Source organism: Macaca fascicularis, chromosome 15 (assembly GCF_037993035.2).
Source record: "Macaca fascicularis isolate 582-1 chromosome 15, T2T-MFA8v1.1".
Classification (NCBI taxonomy): domain Eukaryota; kingdom Metazoa; phylum Chordata; class Mammalia; order Primates; family Cercopithecidae; genus Macaca; species Macaca fascicularis.
In genome coordinates this window covers 83,112,521-83,133,371 of record NC_088389.1, presented here as the reverse complement: position 1 = coordinate 83,133,371, position 20,851 = coordinate 83,112,521, and the positions used below count along the sequence as shown (strand labels likewise).

Below are 20,851 nucleotides of genomic sequence, written 5' to 3'. Positions count from 1 at the left end.
GATGTTACATGTAGGAACTCTTTGACTAAGATTATAGGCACCAAGATTTTCTCCATTTTTTTTTTCTATATGTTTTATAGTTTTAGGTTTTACATCTAGGTCTATGATCAATTTTGAGTTAGTTTCTGTAAAGGTTTGAGGTATGGATTAAGGTCAGTTTTTTTTTTTTTCATATTCATGTCCATTCCAGTACCGTTTATTGAAATCACTGTCCTTTACTGAATTGCCATTGCAGTTTTATCAAAAATCAGTTCACGTTTGTGTCAATCTACCTCTAGACTTTCTTGTCTATTCCAGTTATTTATGTGTCTAATTCTTTTTTTTTTCAATACTATACTGATTTAATCACTCTAACCTTTTACTAAGTCTTAAAATCAGGTAGTATGAGTCTTCCAACTTCTTTTTTCATCAATGTCCTGAACTGTTTGAAATTTACAAGAAGGCATAGCAATTCACTTTTTTCTCTTTTCAAAAATAAAATAAAATAAAATAAATTGGCGTATATTCTGTATTGTTTACCTACATATTTGCATTTTTATCAAATATAATTGAATATACTGCAGCAATTTATTTTGGTATTATATTTGATAAGCTGTTATTATAATACATATTATAGGACCTGTAAATTTTATTTTAGGAAATTTTATGATTAATTCTATATTTTTTACCCCCAAGAGTGCAATGCAAATAAAAAAATTTCATTTTACATTACTTAATACATTTTCAAAAATTACCTTGATAAGGACATGAGGGGGAAAATATCCCCGGTTGTTATATAGGATTGTGAGTTATAGAGGATGTTTGGTGTCATGAGCATAACCCTCAGTACGTTCCATCTGCTGGGAAATAAATAACTTATTCTTAGAGTCTTATGTTTAATGTTTGGCCATTGTAAAGAAGTGATTAGTAAAAGACACTAAATTAAAGTAAAAAACAATATTTGGATTTGATTGATTTTATATGAAAAAATGTAAAAGATGTTAGAAAAGTAATGTTTGTAAGAATCTAATATTTCTAAGACTTTTTTAATGTCTAAGCTTTAAAACAATTAGTGTAAATGCTACTAGAAAAATGAAATTTGCAGAGAATGCAGCCTGATTTTACTATCACAGCATGTTTTTAGTATTGGGTAAAGTTTGCTAGCCACATGTTGGGTAGTTCTTGAATTTAAATACGTTGGAGCCATCATGTAAATATATCTCAAGTGTCTATGCCTACTAAAGTACCTGGGCGCAGTGCCACATACCATTCCATTTACTAACTTTGCTTTTGTAATCTTAGTATTTATGTTCTTGTTTCTTTTCTGTTTGAAAAAGATAGTTATTGGAACAAGAACTTCCTTTCTAGAAGTAAAGTTTTTTTACTGTCAAGTAAGAGTTACCCTTGATGTAATGTTTATTGTAAACACTTTAGATTTATTTGACATTTTAGTAAAAATCAAGTGAGTTTAGAATGGAGAACAAAACTCAGGGAAATTCAAGTTCATCATGCTATGTTGCATTTTATTCCTCTTTTACCATGGTATTGAGAGTGTATTTGGCAAGAAACCCAGGTGAGTCATAAAGTGTTAGTAGGTGTTGAAACTTTTTCTTCATAATTGAACTCCAAGAATTCAGAGATAAAGTGGAGCTTATTGATATTGTTGGAGGTGATAATTCCTGAAGGTATACATGCCAGCCTGCAATGATTCAGAGAGTTAGATATAATCACGTGTACACTATGTTCTGATAGACTGTGAGTCCACGGGAATGGATACCTCTAATGAAATTTTGAAAGATACTTCTGACTACTTTTCAAATAATTGCTTTAGAAATTGTTTTTGTTAATTACAATATTAGCAGTTGAATTTGCTTGGTGCTTGATATAATTTTCAATGCTTTTGCATATTTTGCACGTCTTTTCTTTTTCTTTTTTTTTTTTTTTGAGATGGAGTCTTGCCCGGTGACCCAGGCTGGAGTGCAATGGCACTGATCTCGGCTCACTGCAACTTCCGCCTCCTGGATTCAGACGATTCTCCTGCCTCAGCCTCCTGAGTAGCTGGGATTACAGGCGCCCACCACCACGCCCAGCTAATTTTTGTATTTTCAGTAGAGACGGGGTTTCACCATGTTGGGCAGGATGGTCTCGATCTCCTGACCTTGTGATCCTCCCGCTTTGGCCTCCCAAAGTGCTGGGATTACAGGCATGAGCCACCGCACCCGGCCGCATGTCTTTTCTTATGTAAGCCCCACCACAGGCATATGAGATAGGTCATTTAAGTATCATTTCTATTTTACAAGCGAGGAATCTAAGGTTCAGACAACTGATACTACTTACTTGTGTGGTAAGGAAGTTCTAGGGACAGGATGAGAATAAACATAACTGTATGTAAAATGTCTAGCCCATTGCTTGGCATTTAGAAATTACAAAGTGAATGTTATCGACTGTTTTAGTACCTTATTACCATCCTTATCTTCCAGTCCCTTTTGCATTATATTCTAATACTGCTTCTTTTAGAAAGATAATGCTATTTTTATATATAAAGCAGTATCTGTAAATAGGTGTAATGACATCTCAGTTTCATATTTATGGAACTCATATTCCTTTGTTTTTTTTTTTTTTTTTTTTTAAAGCTAGTATCTCACTACATTGCCCAGGCTAGAGGGCAGTCATGCGATCATAGCTCACTGCAGCCTTAACCTCCCAGGCTTAAGAGATCCCCCACCTCAGCTTCCCGAGTAGTTGGGACTACAGGGCACGCCTCCATGCTCTGCTAATTTTTGTATTTTTTTAGTAGAGATGGGGTTTTGCCCTGTTGTCCAGGCTGGCCTTGAACTCCTGGGCTCAAGCAATACACCTGCTTTGACTTCCCAAAGTGTTGGGATTACAGATGTGAGCCACGGTGCCCGGCTCATATTTCTTTTTCTTTCTTTCTTTCTTCCTTTTTTTTTTTTTTTTTGAAACAGGGTCTCACTCTGTCACCGAGGTGGAGTGCAGTGCTGCAGTCTCGACTCACTGCAGCCTTGACCTCCTGGGCTCAGGTGATCTTACCACTTCAGCCTCCTGAGTAGCTGGGACTATAGGCATGCACTACCACGCCTGGCTAATTTTTTGTATTTTTTTTTGTAGAGATGGGGTTTTGCCATGTTTTCCCAAGCCATCTGCCTGTTTTGGCCTCTGGAAGTGCTGGGATTAGAGGCGTGAACTACTGTGCCTGGCTGGAACTCACATTTTTAAGTGATTCTAGACTAACTAATGTTTAAACATGATAATGTAAGAAAAGTCTAAATAGTGCTACATTGTCAGCCACCCACAAATGGTAGTTCTCTTAATTTGTATTTCTCAGAGTTTTTTTTCTGAGAAACTGAAGTTTTAATACACTATATCATAAAATTGCTACTGTAGATAAAAGTATCAAGATAATTTTTACATAATTTAATATTAATAAAAAACTATGTTATATACCAAATATATAGTACACTGTGTTTCATGCTGTGGTAGTAACAAAGAGGTATACTATATAGTTTTTTCCTCAAAAGTGTAACGTATAATTGGGGAGATACATGAAAAAGTAAATAATACAAGGTTTATCATAGGCTGTACATAATTAGTTGCCAAAAGAATGCTATAAATTTAGAAGAGGAGATGGTCAAAGTTTGAGGAGGCTTAGTAGAGGAGACTGGAGCCAACCTGGGCCCTGTTGCCAGGATCTGAAAGCACAGAAAGAAGGGAGATACGGGACACATCAGAATTTAGAGATAATATTGTTAATTTTCCAGACAGTCAGAGGTAATATCTCTTTAACAATAAGCAATCCATACATCTTGCCTGTATTGACACATTTATTCCCAGTCTTCCGATAAAAAGAACTCTGTTCTTTTGAGGGTATGGTTTATCCAAAGGGTATTTTATAATTTACAGTGCTTTAGAAACAAAACAGTAAACACAGGCACATACCATTTTTGGCACATATTTTTGTTGTGTTAAATTTACGTAATGAAGATAGTGTTTTAAAATTAAATAAATAACCATTATGGGGCTTGAGAATGTGTGTGTGTATATGAAGACTAGATAATAGAATTGCTAGATCATATGATAATTCTGTGTTTAACTTTTTGAGGAACTGCCAAACTGGTTTTGAAAATGGCTGCACTATTTTACAATCCCATCAGCAATGTCTGAGAGTTTCAGTTTCCTACAGAGTATTCTTATTTTTAAACAGAGAAACATTTACATAATAGAGAAAGCAGGTGAATTTATGTTTGTTATATTTTAAAATATTACCATAACTTAAAAAGGCAAGATATGAAACTTACAAAAATAAGACACTTTAAATGAAGTCCTTTGATGTCTATATGTCATTGAATGTCCAGTTTGCAATTTGCCCTTTTGCCAACATAAAGAGCAAGAACGCAGCGAGCAAGAGTGATACAAAAGAATTTTACTCCCTAGGGAAGTGTCTAATTTCTGGCCCAGAGTCTCAGAGTTCACAGAGTGCTGTAAGCCAGTAAGGCATCCCTCAAAGCTCATGTATTTCAGGAAGTAAGTCCGTGATTCATTAAGGAAAAAAGCTGTCCTTTCTCCCCATTATGGATGTACTTTGAATTTATTAGGGAGTAAAGGAAAACTGGTGAAATTATGTAGTATTTTTGTTATGCTATTGAATTTTGTGTAAAAGATATGCATTCTATATTTTTAGTTTTTTTCCTTCAGGATTGGAATGTTTTTGTGGGGGAATTTGAGAATATTATTTTTTGAAATTAGACACACTGAGGAGCAGGTTATTTCAGTACTAGGAATGCTTTTGTCCCATGTGAAAGCGATGTTCCTTCTGTTTGTTTTAAAAATACTGGCTTTTAATCTCCTTGGGTGGAAAACATTAGATTTTTTTTTAAAGGCAAATTTGCTCTATAGCTGTTTCCACCCTTACAATCAAACAGGCTTTGTTCTTCAAGAATAATTCACAGTAAATAATGCAATACCTCTGAAAGTAGTTCCCTATGGAAAGTCAGAATTAATTTAAACCAGAATTCTGACATGTAGATAAGTTCCAAATTACATTTGGAAATTTTTTTTTTTAATTATATTTTTCTTTTTTCTAATCCTTTACATTGTAAAGCTTTTTTCATTAATTGGGCATTTATTCCGTGTCTATTATGGGCAAAACACTGTGCTAAGCAGAGTCAGGGATGATTTTATAAAGGGTTATTTAATTCCTTCAATATTTATTAAATATCTATAGGGTATAGAGCACTGTGACAGACACTATAGTAAATAATTCCTAACCTCTAGGAACTAGCAGTCTTGTATTTGAGGGAGAGTAGATATACACACATGAAATAAATAAGTAGTGTAGAAGTTAAATGCCTGAGTGACTTAAGTTCTCTGAACTTAAGTTCAGAGAAGGTCAAGATCAGTATGAAGGAAAATGATAGTAAAATGAGTCACAGAATAGACAGAACCTGAAATGGGCTCTGAAGATTGTTAGTATTCGAATAGTGTTAGGGGAGATGGAAGGCAAAGGACCCGGAGGTTCTACAGAACATGTTAAATTATGAAAAGTGGTGGTGAGGCTAATGCCTGTATACTAAGGGAACAGATCATCCTCTCCTTGATCATCAGGTTGAGGACAGTGGGAGAAGGGGAAGACATGTAGAGATGTTGGTACCTGAGGGGAGAACCTTGGTTCAGTAAAGACAAAAAAGTTAGTAAGAGAATTAGATAAACCTAGCTGAAGGAGTTTGGGCAAATTGTGTAACTTCTCTTAACCTCAATTTTATTATCAGTAAAACTGTGCCAACCTCATAGTTTAGTATAAGGATTAGAAAGAATATATGTAAAGCATTTAGAACAATGCCTGCAATATGAATAAGCACTATAATATTCAAACTATTCCCATTAAAATAGAGAAATAATAGGCCTCACAGTATCCACTGAGATTTGGGTTCTAGTAGGAGTGAACTGGAAACTTTGAAATCAAATTATTTATATAATACCAATTTTTTTTTTTAAATTTTTTTTATTTTTTTGATAGCAAGTCTTGCTCTGTTGCCCAGACTGGAGTGCAGTGGCTCGATCTTGGCTCACTGCAGCCTCCGCCTCCCAGACTGAAGTGATTCTCCTGCCTCAGCCTCCTGAGTAACTGGGATTACAGGCACGTTCCACCACACCTGGCTAATTTTTTGTATTTTTAGTAGAGACAGGGTTTCACCATGTTAGCCAGGATGGTCTTGATCTCCTGATCTCGTGATCCACCTGCCTCAGCCTCCCAAAGTGCTGGGATTACAGGTGTGAGCCACTGTGCCTGGCCCTCGAATGTGTATTTTTTAATCTGTTAATTGATCTTTTCTTTTTATGCATCTGGATTTTTAGTTTTAGCAATCCTATCTTTATACGAAGATTAAGTAATTTGCCTGCATTTTCTACTAATATTTCTGTGGTTTCATTTTTTTTTTACGTATAGATTTATGGTCTATTTGAAATTTACTTTTGTATAAAATGTCAGGTGTAGATCAACTTTTATATTTTTTTCCAAAAGGCCATCTAGTTATTTCACCACCATTTAGTCTGTCTTTTTCCCACTGCTTTGAATTGCTACCTTTATCACTGAAGTTTTTTTTGTGCCTAGATCTGTTTCTAGCTGTTTATTCTGTTCCATTGGTCTTTTTTTTTAATGTACAAATAACATGATTTTTAAATTAGAGGTTTTTTTGTTTGTTTGTTTGTTTGTTTGTTGAGACAGAGTCTTGCTTTGTCATCCAAGCTAGAGTGCAGTGGCGCGATCTTGGGTTGTTGCAACCTCTGCTTTTCAGGTTCATGCAGTTCTCCTGCCTCAGCCTCCCAAGTAGCGAAGATTACAGGCCTGTGCCACCGTGCCTGGCTAATGGTTTTTTTGCATTTTTAGTAGTGACAGGGTTTCACCATATCGGCCAGGTTGGTCTCAAACTCCTGATCTCAGGTGATCCACCTGCCTTGGCCTCCCAAAGTGTTGGGATTACAGGGGTGAGCCACCGTGCCCAGCCTTAATTAGAGGTTTTGTTGGTGTTTCAATATGTGGTGGGGCTGTTCCCCTCTCATTCCTCTTCTTTTTCAGGGTTAAACTCAACTTGCCTAGCTCCAGAAAAAAACTGCTTTGTTTTTTAGTGGAATTGCACTATGTTTATCAATTTACTTAGGAATAATTGAATCTTTGTGATGAGTTAGGCTGTTGAAGTTTGAAGTATTATTTTGTATCTTTCAGCTGTATTTAAAACTTTTCCTCTTATAGATTTTTTACATTTCAGGCTAAATTGATTCCTAAATTATTCTATCTTTTTTATTATGGAATTCTAAATGGAGTTTTCTCTTCCATTATCTTCTTTTTTGTTTATCTGTATATATTAAGGATATTGATATTTTAAATTGTGGTAAAATATACATGACATATAATTTACCATTTTGATCCTTTTAAAGTATATAGTTCAGTGGCATTAAGTATGTTCATAGTATTGCACAATCATCACCACTATTTAGCTCCTGAACTTTTCATCACTCCGAACAGAAACGCTGAACCTGTTAAGCAGTCACTCCTTGTTCCTTCTTCTCCTCAGCCCCTGGTGACCAAAAATGTGTTTTCTGTGTCTACAAATTTTCCTAGTCTGTGTATTTTATATAAATGGAGTCATACAAATGTGGCCTTTTGTGTCTGGTTTCTTTCTTTTAGCATAATTTTTCAATTTATGTTGTACCATGTATTAGTTCTCCATTCCTTTTTAAGGCTGAAAAATATTCTGTTGTGTGGATATACCACATTTTGTTGATTCATTCATCCCCTGTTAGGCATTTCTGTTTTTTCCTACCTTTTTGGCTATTGTGAATAATGTTGCTGTGAACAAAAAGCTGTTGATTTTTTTGTGTGTTAATTTCATATATTTTAACCTTACTGGCTTTTTTTTTGTTTGAATTCTGTCATTGGATCTTTTGGTATTTCTAGATTTATGATCACATGTTCTACAAGTAGAGATAGTTTTACTTCTTCTTTGCCAGTTCTTATGTCTCTACTTGCTTTTTGTTGCCTAGTTGCACTGGCTAATAACACACCAAATACAATGTTAAATACTACTGGAGATAGTGGGTATTCTTGCCTTGCTCCGGAACTTGGTAAGAATGCTTTAGGTTTTTCTCCATTATTAAGATACTGACTTTAGGATACAGTGTCTCTATCTCTACCTGTATCTACAACGCACAATTTTTCTTGTAATTTTGTGTGTAATTTTTGTTGAAAACACTTCTGCCTGAGACACTGAGGTTCACTTTTATTTTCATTTACCCAAGTATTGCTAGTTTGCCTCTTATATTTTCTAGGTTTTCTGTAACTTTCTTTTTTTCCTCTAATTGAACAGATGAAATTGATTTTGAAGAGAATATGGAATTAACCTTTGTGATTTTCATTTGTTCCCCTCATCCTACTCCCAACTGCTGCAACTCTACTGCTACCCCTGGCCATCTTTATTATGTTTCTAATTCTCACATCCCTTTACTAACAATAGGACAGTTCCAGGATTTTATGGCTTCTCATACCTCTCCAGATAAAGTCAACTTTCTTAGTATAGCACATTAGGTACTCAGTCCTCTGTTACCTGTGTACTTTCCAAATTTCCATCATTTCTCTCAGTTCTTTAGGTATTCTGAATTATTGCCATCCTTAGAGCATACTATGCTATTTTCTGGCTCTTCCTTTTCCACATGCGAGTCTTCCTGCTTTAATCTAGCTACAAGTCAAGTGTCAAGTTTTATTTTTCCTTAAAGTGTGCCTGCTTTAAGAGGGTTGTCGCACATCCTCTTGCAAGCAGTCTGCATAGCTACTGCTTCTCAGAGTTTCTTGCTCCTTTTAGCACTCCCTGTGGGACACCACTTGCTTTACTAGTGGTCTTTCTGTGGAGTTCTGGGACATAGTCCCATTGATAGAATATGGCTGCCAAAGTTTGTTTTAGTGCCCTTTTGTATTCCTCTGGCAACCTGGAATGTCTCTATCATAGCGTTATACCACACTAGCTGATTTACTTGTCCCATTTCCGAGTACGTGTAATTTAGTAACTAATCAATGCAATTTTTTTTTTTTTTTTTTTTTTTTTTTTTTGTGGAGACAGGGTCTTGCACTGTCACCTAGGCTGGTCTCAAATTCCTGGACTAAAGAGATCCTCCCACCTTCACCCGCTTGAGTAGCAAGAACTATACACATACCACCGCACTTGGCTGATTATTTTTTAATTTTTTTGTAGAGACAGGATATTACTCTGTTGCCCAGGTTGGTCCCAAACTCCTGCTCTCAAGCGATCCTCTCACTTTGGCCTCCAAAAGTGCTGGGATTATAGGTGTGAGCCCTTATGCCTGGCCCCAATAAATGTTTATTGAATAATAAGTGAATAGTAAAGCAAATTGGGATCTGTTATCTTCTTCTTCTTCTTTCTTCTTTCTTCTTTTCTTTTGTATTCTTCCTTTTTTAATTTTTTATTTTATTTTATTATTATTTTTTTTTTGGACAGAGTCTTGCCCTGTTATCTAGGCTGGAGTGCAGTGGCATGATCATGGCTCATTGCAGCCTGAACCTCCTGGATTCAATTGATTCTCTGGCCTCAGCCTCCCGAGTAGCTGTAACTATAGGTGTGCACCACCATTCCTGTCTAATTTTTTTAAAATTTTTATTTGTGGAGATGGGGTCTTGCTATGTTGCCCAGGATGGTCTCAAACTCCTGAGCTCAAGCAACCCTCTCACCTCAGCCTCCCAAACACGGGGATTACAGGCGTGAGCCATTGTGCCTTGCCCTTCTTGATTTTACTCTGTCTTTCAAGATTCCTTACTGATTAGGTTAAGATTTCATAGAGAGAGCCAGTTTATTTTCTAGTGATTAATTGTGGTTCCTACAGTTAAATTTCTTTTTATTTCAAATTAAGTTTTGGATTGTAAGCACCTTGATTAGGCAAAAAGGAGCAGAGGGCTGCTGAGGCCCAGGTCACAATTAGTATTTCCTGTCACCACTGGAGATGTGCTGCGTACAGCTTTCTGTCATGAGGAGGTAAGACAGAAACTGAAATAAGTGAGTATCCATGAGAGACAGTGCCTTCTCATGCAGTAAATGGTAGACCGTGCTATTCATTATATCATTGATTGAACCGGTTGTTTATTTTGGTAAAAAGTAAAGTCTTTTTTACATCTAAGAACCCCTCTATTGGCAGTGTCATTTCTGTTTAAAAGTAGGAATGAAGAATTAGTGAGGAGTGGAGGAAGAGAAATTATACAGAGAAAGCATATTTTTCTTTTCTAAATTTGTGTATTTATGTGTAAGTCTATAGGAAATTCATGAAATACTCTGAAATTTATGTGTTCTACTTTACGTAAAGCTTCTATGTGAGAGGATTTAAAAATCAATGTGCACATTCAGATCTAAGCTGTTTGGCTCACTGTTGCCCTATCTATCTTATTTATATTTTGGCTGTTTTAGCACATGTATCTTTTGAAGAGGAAGAAGTGGTTGTCACCAAAAGTTTGTTTTCTTTGCGTAAAGGGAAATTAATATAATGCCTCTATGTTTCATGATCAAATTTCCTCTTCCATAGAAATTTCAAGAAATTGCTGAAAAAAATATGGAAAAATTGAACCATATTGAGAAGTCACATGAACAGTTGGTTCTCGAAAATTCGCACTTCAAAAAACTGTTATCACAGACTCAAAGGGAACAGACATCCTTGCTGGCAGCCTGTGCATTGATGGCTGGTGCCTTATATCCCCTCTATAGCCGATCATGCGCCTTGTCTACACAGAGAGATTTTCTCCAGGAGCAGGTCAACACCTTTGAGTTGTTCAAATTGGAAATTAGAACTCTAGCCCAGGCTTTGTCAACTGTAGAGGAAAAGAAGCAAGAGGAAGCCAAGATGAAAAAGAAAATATTCAAAGGATTGATACGTATATTTCGGAAAGTTGTTATTGCAATTTTGGCAGCAAACAGACTCAAGATTTTGGGCCAATCATGTGCCTCTCTTTTTACCTGGATGGAGAGTTTCAAAGAAGGCATAGGCATGTTAGTGTGCACAGGAGAGCCCAAAGATAAGCATCAATTTCCAAGTAAGATAATTTGTGCTTTTAAAAATATAGGTTGCATGTAAGTGAAATATACAGTGTGACTATATCTGGCTATTATGGAAAAACTTTAAAAAAATCATGTAATATGCCAAATAATATAACATAGTCTCCATATGTATGTATATGTGTGTATGGATAAGTGAATATTTTGTATAAATTAGGCTGGTTTTTTTTTTTAAGCGAAGGTGACAAATATGTATAATTTGAACTTTGTCTTGTTTTATATTGGAATCCTCTGCAGTAAAGCAAAGAGTTTATACAGTGATTTTTCAGTTATGTCAATCAAAAACTGCCCTATTTCAAATTATCAGTATGATTTATTTTCAGTTTCTATGAATAAGTATGAAATGGGTTAAAAATATATTGAAGAATTGTATGAAAATGAGACAAATGTAAATTTTCCAGTTGTTTTTGAATGCTTAACTATTTTGAAGAAATGACTTGTTTTTATTTTTAAAAAGCAGACTATTAAGTAGTGTAAGTACAACCAAAGAAAATTTCTTTTTTCTGTTTTTTTGGTGTCATTTACAGTTATTTGTAAATTAGGTCGAGCTAATCTAACATTTCTTAATAGATTTTTCCACAGTAGGCAATGTTCACAATAGGGTTTGATCTGTTTCTTAAATAGGTGAACACTGCTATGAATTTTAAATATAGATTTTAATAAAGTTTTATAGAATTTTACACTGGATTTTTTCAATTTTATAGAACATCAAAAGGAGCAGTTGCGTTGTTTACAAGCGCTCAGTTGGCTCACCAGTTCTGACCTTCTTGCTGCAATAATCAGTTCTATGACTGAATTACAAGATGTCATTGGTAAAACAGGTATGGTTCCTTCTTTTATGTCCTTGCAAAATACATTTAAGAACAAATGTCCAGAAATTCTTTATGGCACAAATTCTAATAAACTGTATAGGGAGAAAATAAATTTATTTTTATCTTTATTTTATTCAGTCACGGAGAATTAATTCTGTACTTAATGATGTAAATTAATATAAATTTTGTCTTTATGGGGAAATGACTTTTCTTGGTGAATGTATCCACCTTATTTTTTTTTTCTTTCTATCTGTTTTTCCTATGGAAAGCTCATCATTAGCTTTTTATTAAGTAATACTGGCAATGTTCTTTCATATGTTTTGGCCTTGTTTCACTTCTGCTTGTGGCTGTAAATTTCATAAGCTTGAGTAATGTGAGAGCCAGTAGAAAATTTTTCTCTCTCTTTTTGTGATTTTTTTTTACTTTTTCTAGTGTATTTTAGATACAATTAATTCGGATAGTCTGCTCCTTCCCACCTGGTGTGGAACCACCTATTATCAGCGATTTACAAAGGTTTAAAATGCAAGTTTTTAAAAATGATTCAGATTGCATGATATTTTGTCTGACAGGTTCAATGAAAACTAATTGGACTAATTATGGTCATTTCAGACACATTAGTTGTTAAAATTGTGTAATGGACTTGTTAAGGTTTGCCTGTTTAATGAAATGTAAGCCTGGATATAATGATAATTTGGGATTTAATTAGACATTTCCACTGTGCAAATATAGATCATACATTGTGATTTCAAATATCTAAACCTAGACTTTTGTAGTAGGAAACTTAAAGATTATTTTTAAGTTGTGGCCATTGATGTTGGTAAGCAATATGCATATTTAATGTGTTGGCAGAACCTCAAGATACTGGGTTTGGAGTCTGAAATAAAATTCTGAACTAAATATATTTTAAGAATTTTGGTATTATAACTTTAAAGCAGAACTGGACATTCTTGAAAGAGCTCAGAAATAGTTTTAGATTTGGTTTAAGAAACAGGTGATTTGAGTGCTTCCAAGATGGCCAAATAGGAACAGCTCCAGTATGCAACTCTAGCAAGATCTATGCAGAAGATGGGTGATTTCTGCGTTTCCAACTGAGGTACCTTGTTCATCTCATTCAGACTGGTTGGACAGTGGGTACAGCCCACGGAGGGTGAGCTGGAGCAGGGTGGGGCGTCACCTCATCCGGGAAGTGCAAGGGGTCGGGGGATTTCCCTTTCCTAGCCAAGGGAAGCTGTGAGAGACTGTACTGGCAGGAATGGTACACTTCCGCTCAAATACTCCACTTTTTCCACAATCTTCACAACTGGCAGGCCAGGAGATTCTCTCCAGTGCCTGGCTTGGCGGGTCCCATGCCCATGGAGCCCAGCAATCTAAGATCCATTGACTTGAAATCCTTGTTGCTAGCGCAGCAGTCTGTGAACGACCTGGGATGCTGGAGCTTGGTGGGAGGAGGGGCGTCCACCATTGCTGAGGCTTGAGTAGGTGGTTTTATGCTCACAGTGTAAACAAAGCTGCTGGGAAGTGTGAACTGGGCGGAGCCCACCGCAGCTCGCCAAGACTGACTGCCTCTGTAGATTCCAGCTCTGAGGACATGGCATATCTGATCAAAAGGCAGCAGCCTTAGTCAGGGACTTATAGATAAAAACCGTCATTTTCCTGGGACAAAGCCCCTGGGGGAAGGGGCAGCTGTGGGCACAGCTTCTGCAGACTTAAACGTCCCTGCCTGACAGCTCTGAAGAGAGCAGTGGTTCTCCCAGCACATTTGAGCTCTAATAATGGGCAGACTGCCTCCTCAAGTGGGTCCATGACCACCGCGTAGCCTGACTGGGAGACACCTCCCAGTAGGGGCCGACGGACAACTCTTACAGGAGAACTCTGGCTGGCATCTGGCAGGTGCCCCTCTGGGACGATGCTTCCAGAGGAAGGATAAGGCAGCAATACTTGCTGTTTTATAGCCTCCACTGCTGATACCCAGGCAGACAGGGTCTGGACTGGACGTCTGGCAGACTCCACCATATCTGAGATTGAGGTGCCCATTAGAAGGAAAATTAACAAACAGAAAGGAATAGCTTCAACATCAACAAAAAGGACATCCACACCAAAACCCCATCCATAAGTCACCAACATCAAAGACCAAAGGTAGAGAAAACCACAAAGATGGGGAGAAACCAGAGCAGAAAGGCTGAAAATTCCCAAAACCAGAACACCTCTTCTCCTCCGAAAGATCACAACTCCTTGCCAGCAGGGGAACAAAATTGGATGGAGAATGACTTGGACGAGTTGACAGATGTAGGGTTCAGAAGATGAGTAATAACAAACTTCTTCGAGCTAAAGAATGTTCTAACCCATTGCAAGGAAGCTAAAAATCTTGAAAAAAGTTAAAGGAGTGCTAACTAGAATAACCAGTGTAGAGAAGAACATAAATGACCTGATGCAGTTAAAAAACACAGCATGAGAAATTCATGAAGCATACACAAGCTTCAATAGCCAATTCGATCAAGCGGAAGAAAGGATATCCATGATTGAAGATCAAATTAATGAAATAAAATGAGAAGACAAGATTAGAGAAAAAAGAGTAAAACAAATGAACAAAGTCTCCAAGAAATATGGGACTATGTGAAAAGACCAAATCTACGTTTGATTGGTGTACCTGAAAGTGATGAGGAGAGTGGAACGAACTAAGAAAACACTCTTCAGGATATTATCCAGGAGAACTTCCCCAACCTAGCAAGGCAGGCCAACATTCAAATTCAGGAAGTACAGAGAACACCACAAAGATATTCCTTGAGAAGAGCAACCCCAAGACACATAGTCGTCAGATTCACCAATGTTGAAGTAAAGGAAAAAATGTTAAGGGCAGCCAGAGAGAAAGGTTGGGTTACCCACAAAGGGAAACCCATCAGACTAACAGTGGATCTCTTGGCAGAAACCCTACAGCCAGAAGAGAGTGGGAGGCCAATGTTCAACATTCTTAAAGAAAAGAATTTTCAACTCAGAATTTCGTATACAGACAAACTAAGCTTCTTAAATGAAGGAGAAATAAAATCCTTTACAGACATGCAAATGCTGAGAGATTTTGTCACCAACAGGTCTGCCTTACAAGAGCTCCTGAAGGATGCACTAAACATGGAAAGGAAGAACAGGTACCAGCCACTGCAAAAACATGCCAAATTGTAAAGACCATCGACGCTATGAAGCAAATGCATCAACTAATGGGCAAAATAACCAGTTAACGTCATAATGACAGGATCAAATTCACACATAACAATATTAACCTTAAATGTAAATGGGTTAAATGCCTCAGGTAAAAGACACAGACTGGCAAATTGGATAAAGAGTCAAGACCCATTGGTATGCTGTATTCAGGAGAACCATCTCACATGCAAAGACGCAGATAGGCTCAAAATAAAGGGATGGAGGAAGATCTACCAAGCAAATGGCAATCAAAAAAGGCAGGGGTTGCTATCCTAGTCTCTGATAAAACAGACATTAAACCAACAAAGATCAAAAGAGACAAGGCCATTACATAATGGTAAAGGGATCAATTCAACAAGAGCTAACTATCCTAAATATATATGCACCCAATACAGGAGCACCCAGATTCATAAAGCAAGTCCTTAGAGACCTACAAAGAGACTTAGACTCCCACACAATAATAATAGGAGACTTTAACACTCCACTGTCAATATTAGACAGATCGAGACAGAAAATTAACAAGGATATCCAGGACTTGAACTCAGCTCTGGACCAAGCAGACCTAATAGACATCTATAGAACTCTCTAGCTCAAATCAACAGAATATATTCTTCTCAGCACCACATCGCACTTATTCTAAAATTGACCACATAATTGGAAATAAAACACTCCTCAGCAAATGTAAAAGAACGGAAATCACAACAAACTGTCTCTCAGACCACAGTGCAATCAAATTAGAACTCAGGATTAAGAAACTCACTCAAAGCCGGGTGCGGTGGCTCAAGCCTGTAATCCCAGCACTTTGGGAGGCCGAGACGGGCGGATCACGAGGTCAGGAGATTGAGACCATCCTGGCTAACACGGTGAAACCCCATCTCTACTAAATACAAAAAACTAGCCGGGCGAGGTGGTGGGCGCCTATAGTCCCAGCTACTCGGGAGGCTGAGTCAGGAGAATGGCATAAACCCGGGAGGTGGAGCTTGCAGTGAGCTGAGATCCGGCCACTGCACTCCAGCCTGGGCGACAGAGCGAGACTCCGTCTCAAAAAAAAAAAAAAAAAAAAAAAAAAAAAAAAAAAAAAAGAAACTCACTCAAAATCGCACAACTACATGGAAACTGAACAACCGGCTCCTGAATGACTACTGGGTAAATAACAAAATGAAGGCAGAAATAAAGATGTTCTTGGAAACCAATGAGAACAAAGACACAGTGTACCAGAATCTCTGGGACACATTTAAGGAAGTAAGTAGAGGGAAATTTATAGCACTAAACACCCACAAGAGAAAGCAGGAAAGATCAAAATCAGTGCCCTAACATCACAATTAAAAGAACTAGAGAAGCAAGAGCAAACAAATTCAAAAACTAGCAGAAGGCAAGAAATAAGATCAGAGCAGAACTGAAGGAGATAGAGACACAAAAAACCCTTCAAAAAATTAATGAATCCAGGAGCTAGTTTTTTGAAAAGATCAACAAAATAGACCACTAGCAAGACTAATAAGGAAGAAAAGAGAGAAGAATCAAATAGATGCAATAAAAAAATGATAAAGGGAATATCACCACTGCTCCCACACAAATACAAACTACCATTGGATAATACTATAAACACCTCTACAAAAATAAATTAGAAAATCTAGAACAAATGGATAAATTCCTGGACACATACACCCTCCCAAGACTAAACCAGGAAGAAGGTGAATCTCTGAATAGATCAATAACAGGTTCTGAAATTGAGGCAATAATTAATAGCCTACCAACTGAAAAAAGCCCAGGACCAGATGGATTCACAACTGAATTCTACTAGACGTACAAAGAGGAGCTGGTACCATTCCTTCTGAAACTATTCCAATCAGTAGAAAAAGAGGGAATCCTCCCTAACTCATTTCATAAGGCCAGCATCATCCTGATACCAAAGCCTGGCAGAGATACAACAAAAAAAGAGAATTTTAGACCAATATCCCTGATGAACATCAGTGTGAAAATCCTCAATAAAATACTGGCAGACCGAATCCAGCAGCACATCAAAAAGCTTATCCACCAAGATCGAGTCAGCTTCATCCCTGGGATGCAAACCTGGTTCAACATAGGCAAATTAATAAACAAAATCCATCACATAAACAGAACCAAAGACAAAAACCACATGATTATCTCAATAGATGCAGAAAAGGCCTTCGACAAAATTCAGCAGCCCTTCATGCTAAAAACTCTCAATAAACTAGGTATCGATGGAATGTGTCTCATAATAATAAGAGCTATTTATGACAAACCCACAGCCAATATCATACTGAATGGGCAAAAACTGAAAGCATTCCCTTTGAAAAGCAGCACAAGACAAGGATACCCTCTCTCACCACTCTTATTCAACATAGCATTTTAAGTTCTGGCCAGGGCAATCAGGCAAGAAAAAGAAAGGGTATTCCATTAGGAAGAGAGGAAGTCAAATTGCCTCTGTTTGCAGACGACATGACTGTATATTTAGAAAACCCCATTGTCTCAGCCAAAATCTCCTTAAGCTGAGAATCAACTTCAGCAAAGTCTCAGGATACAAAATCAATGTGCAACAATCACAAGCATTCCTATACACCAATAACAGACAGAGAACCAAATCATGAGTGATCTCCCATGCACTTCCAGTTGCTAGAAAGAGAATAAAATACCTAGGAATCCAACTGACAAGGGATGTGAAGGACCTCTTCAAGGAGAACTACAAACCATTGCTTAAGGAAGTAAAAGAGGACACAAACAAATGGAAAAACATTCCATGCTCATGGGTAGGAAGAATCAATATTGTGAAAATGGCCATACTGCCCAAAGTAATTTATAGATTCAGTGCTATCCACATCAAGCTGCCATTGACTTTCTTCACTGAATTGGGAAAAACTACTTTAAATTTCATATGGAACCAACAAGAGCCCGCATAGCCAAGATGATCCTAAGGAAAAAGAACAAAGCTGGAGGCATCACGCTACCTGACTTCATACTACAAGACTACAGTAATCAAAACAGCATGGTACTGGTACCAAAACAGATACATAGACCAATGGAACAGAACAGCGGCCTCAGAAATAACACCACACGTCTACAACCATCTGATCTTTGACAGGCCTGACAAAAACAAGCAATGGGGAAAGGATTCTGTATTTAATAAATGGTGCTGGGAAAACTGGCTAGCCATATGCAGAAAGCTGAAACCGGATCCCTTCCTTACACCTTACACAAAAATTAACTCAAGATGGACTAAAGACAAATGTAAGACCTAAAAGCCCTAAAAGAAAACCTAGGCCATACCATTCAGGACATTGGCATGGGCAAAGACTTCATGACTAAAACACCAAAAGCAATGGCAACAAAAGCTAAAATAGACAAATGGGATCTAATTAAACTGAAGAGCTTCTGCAGAGCAGAAGAAACTATTATGAGAGTGAACAGGCAACCTACTGAATGGGAGAAAATTTTTGCAATTTATCCATGTGACAAAGGTTTAATATCCAGAATCTATGAAGAACTTAAACAAATTTACAAGAAAAAAACAACCCCATCAAAAAGTGGGCAAAGGATATGAACAGACACTTCTCAAAAGAAGACATTTGTGCAACCAACAATCATGAAAAAATGCTCATCATCACTGGTCATCAGAGAAATGCAAATCAAAACCACAATGAGTTACCATCTCACAGCAGTTAGAATGGTGATCATTAAAAAGTCAGGAAACAACAGATGCTGGACAGATGTGGAGAAATAGAAATGCTTTGACACTGTTGGTGGGAGTGTAAATTAGTTCAACCATTGTGGAAGACAGTGTGGCGATTCCTCAAGGATCTAGAACTAGAAATACCATTTGACCCAAGTAATTCTATTACTGGGTATATACCCAAAGGATCATAAGTCATGCTGCTATAAAGGCACATGCACACGTATGTTTATTGTGGCACTATTCACAATAGCAAAGACTTGGAACCAACCCTAATGTCCATCAATAATAGACTGGATAAAGACAATGTTGTACATATACACCATGAAATACTATGCAGCCACAAAAAGGGATGAGTTCATGTCCTTTGCAGGATCATGGATGAAGCTGGAAACCATCATTCTGAGCAAACTATCACAAGGACAGAAAACCAAACAGCACATGTTCTCACTAATAACTAGCAGTTGAACAGTGAGAACACATGGACACAGGAAGGGGAACATCACACACCAGGGCCTGTCGGGGGTGCGGACTGGGAGAGGGATAGCATTAGGAGAAATACGTAATGTAAATGATGAATTGATGGTGCAGCAAACCAACACGGCTCATGTATACCTATATAACAAACCTGCACATTTTGCACATATACCCCAGAACTTAAAAGTATATATATATATAAAGAAAAGAAACAGGAGATTTATGTTACCAATATTCTTTGTAAGTATGACGCTTAAAAGTAGATTGGTTTCTTAAGCTATCATCTTGTTTATGTTATTAATTTATTTAATGTATTTTTTCTTGTCACTGTGTTATATATATATTCTAGGAGATAAAATGTGTGAATTGGTCTGATACTATAGAAAATATGCACAATTGTTAGAGAACAAGAATGACAACTCATGAGCGACTTCAAGCAGAATATAATTAAGGATGAAATGAAGAGGTACAGCTTTTAATGCTACGAGAATCTACAGAAGGTGCTGCTCAGTGTGGGCTTATGAGTATAGGGAAGGCTTCAGGGAGGAACTTGTGATTTAGCTAGGCTTAGAATGATGGCAGGTTAGAGAGGAGAGATGGCATTCAGACTAAGGGCATGGTTAAGCAGAGATACAGAGGTGGGAATAAACAAAGAATGGAAAGAACAGACATTAAAGGGATGAGAATGAAAATCCATGCCTAGCAGACCTGGCTTATAGATAGTGATTAATAAAGGATATTTTCCATTATTCATATTGGAAGAAAGATGTATCATTGGCATGGGGTCAAATTACAGAAGTTTTATAAAACCAGGCAGTAATTTCCTCTGAGCACATTCCAAAAGTGGCCCCTTACAACACTTTCAGTGTTAAAATATTGACGCAGTAATTAAGACCCTGATAAAGACATGCATAGGTAAGATTTACCAAGTAGAAGGTGGTGTCTTTACATGCTTGCCTAAATCTAGGAGCAGAGGTGCCTTTGATATTAGACCTGGCTGTGCCTCTAACAGCTAGAGGAAATAGCAAGTTCAGGAAAACTTTTTTTTTAGGGGAAGTTTTAAATGTTTGTTGGCTAAGAAACACTACTTTGAGAAGAGTAAGTGATTGTTAATAAAGGGAGAGAATTACTGATATATCACAGTCATGAGAAATACTGGAAGGAATATGGTCCAGACAGGTAGATAATGGAATATTATTGGACTAACATGAAATTATCAGTGTGGACCCTCTCTGGAGGGGTTTGTTTATGTAATATTTTTCCAGGATCATGTGTTTTCCTTTTAAGTTATATTTTTGTAGTAGAAATTTCAGGTATTTTGGCAGAAAGGATGGGAACGTATTTTCAGAAAGTTAAAGCGTATGAGTAGTTACAAAGAGATAATAATGAGAGTGATAAATATAAAACCATAAGAGCTTATATAGTCATGTGGAGTTTCCAATTTTGCGTATGAATAACCTAAACAGGTAAACTTTATTGTATGGTAGAGAGAGCATTAGCTTTGAACAGAGCAGATTTGATTTTGTATCCAAATCTAGTTATCATTTATCTAATTATCAGTTGTGTGAAACTGGGCACGT

The 20,851-nt window shown here is 37.1% G+C and overlaps 1 protein-coding gene across 6 annotated transcripts in view; it reads left to right on the top strand.

Moving 5' to 3' along the window:
* The window catches only part of CCDC171 (coiled-coil domain containing 171), a 383,549-nt gene that overhangs the window by 153,050 nt on the left and 209,648 nt on the right, over positions 1 to 20,851 (top strand). For all 6 annotated transcript variants that reach the window (XM_074017436.1, XM_005581679.5, XM_045373284.3 and 3 more), the window contains 2 exons: positions 10,576 to 11,080; positions 11,807 to 11,923. In XM_074017436.1, the coding sequence (XP_073873537.1) occupies positions 10,576 to 11,080; positions 11,807 to 11,923 (622 nt within the window). The remainder of the gene's footprint in view (positions 1 to 10,575; positions 11,081 to 11,806; positions 11,924 to 20,851) is intronic.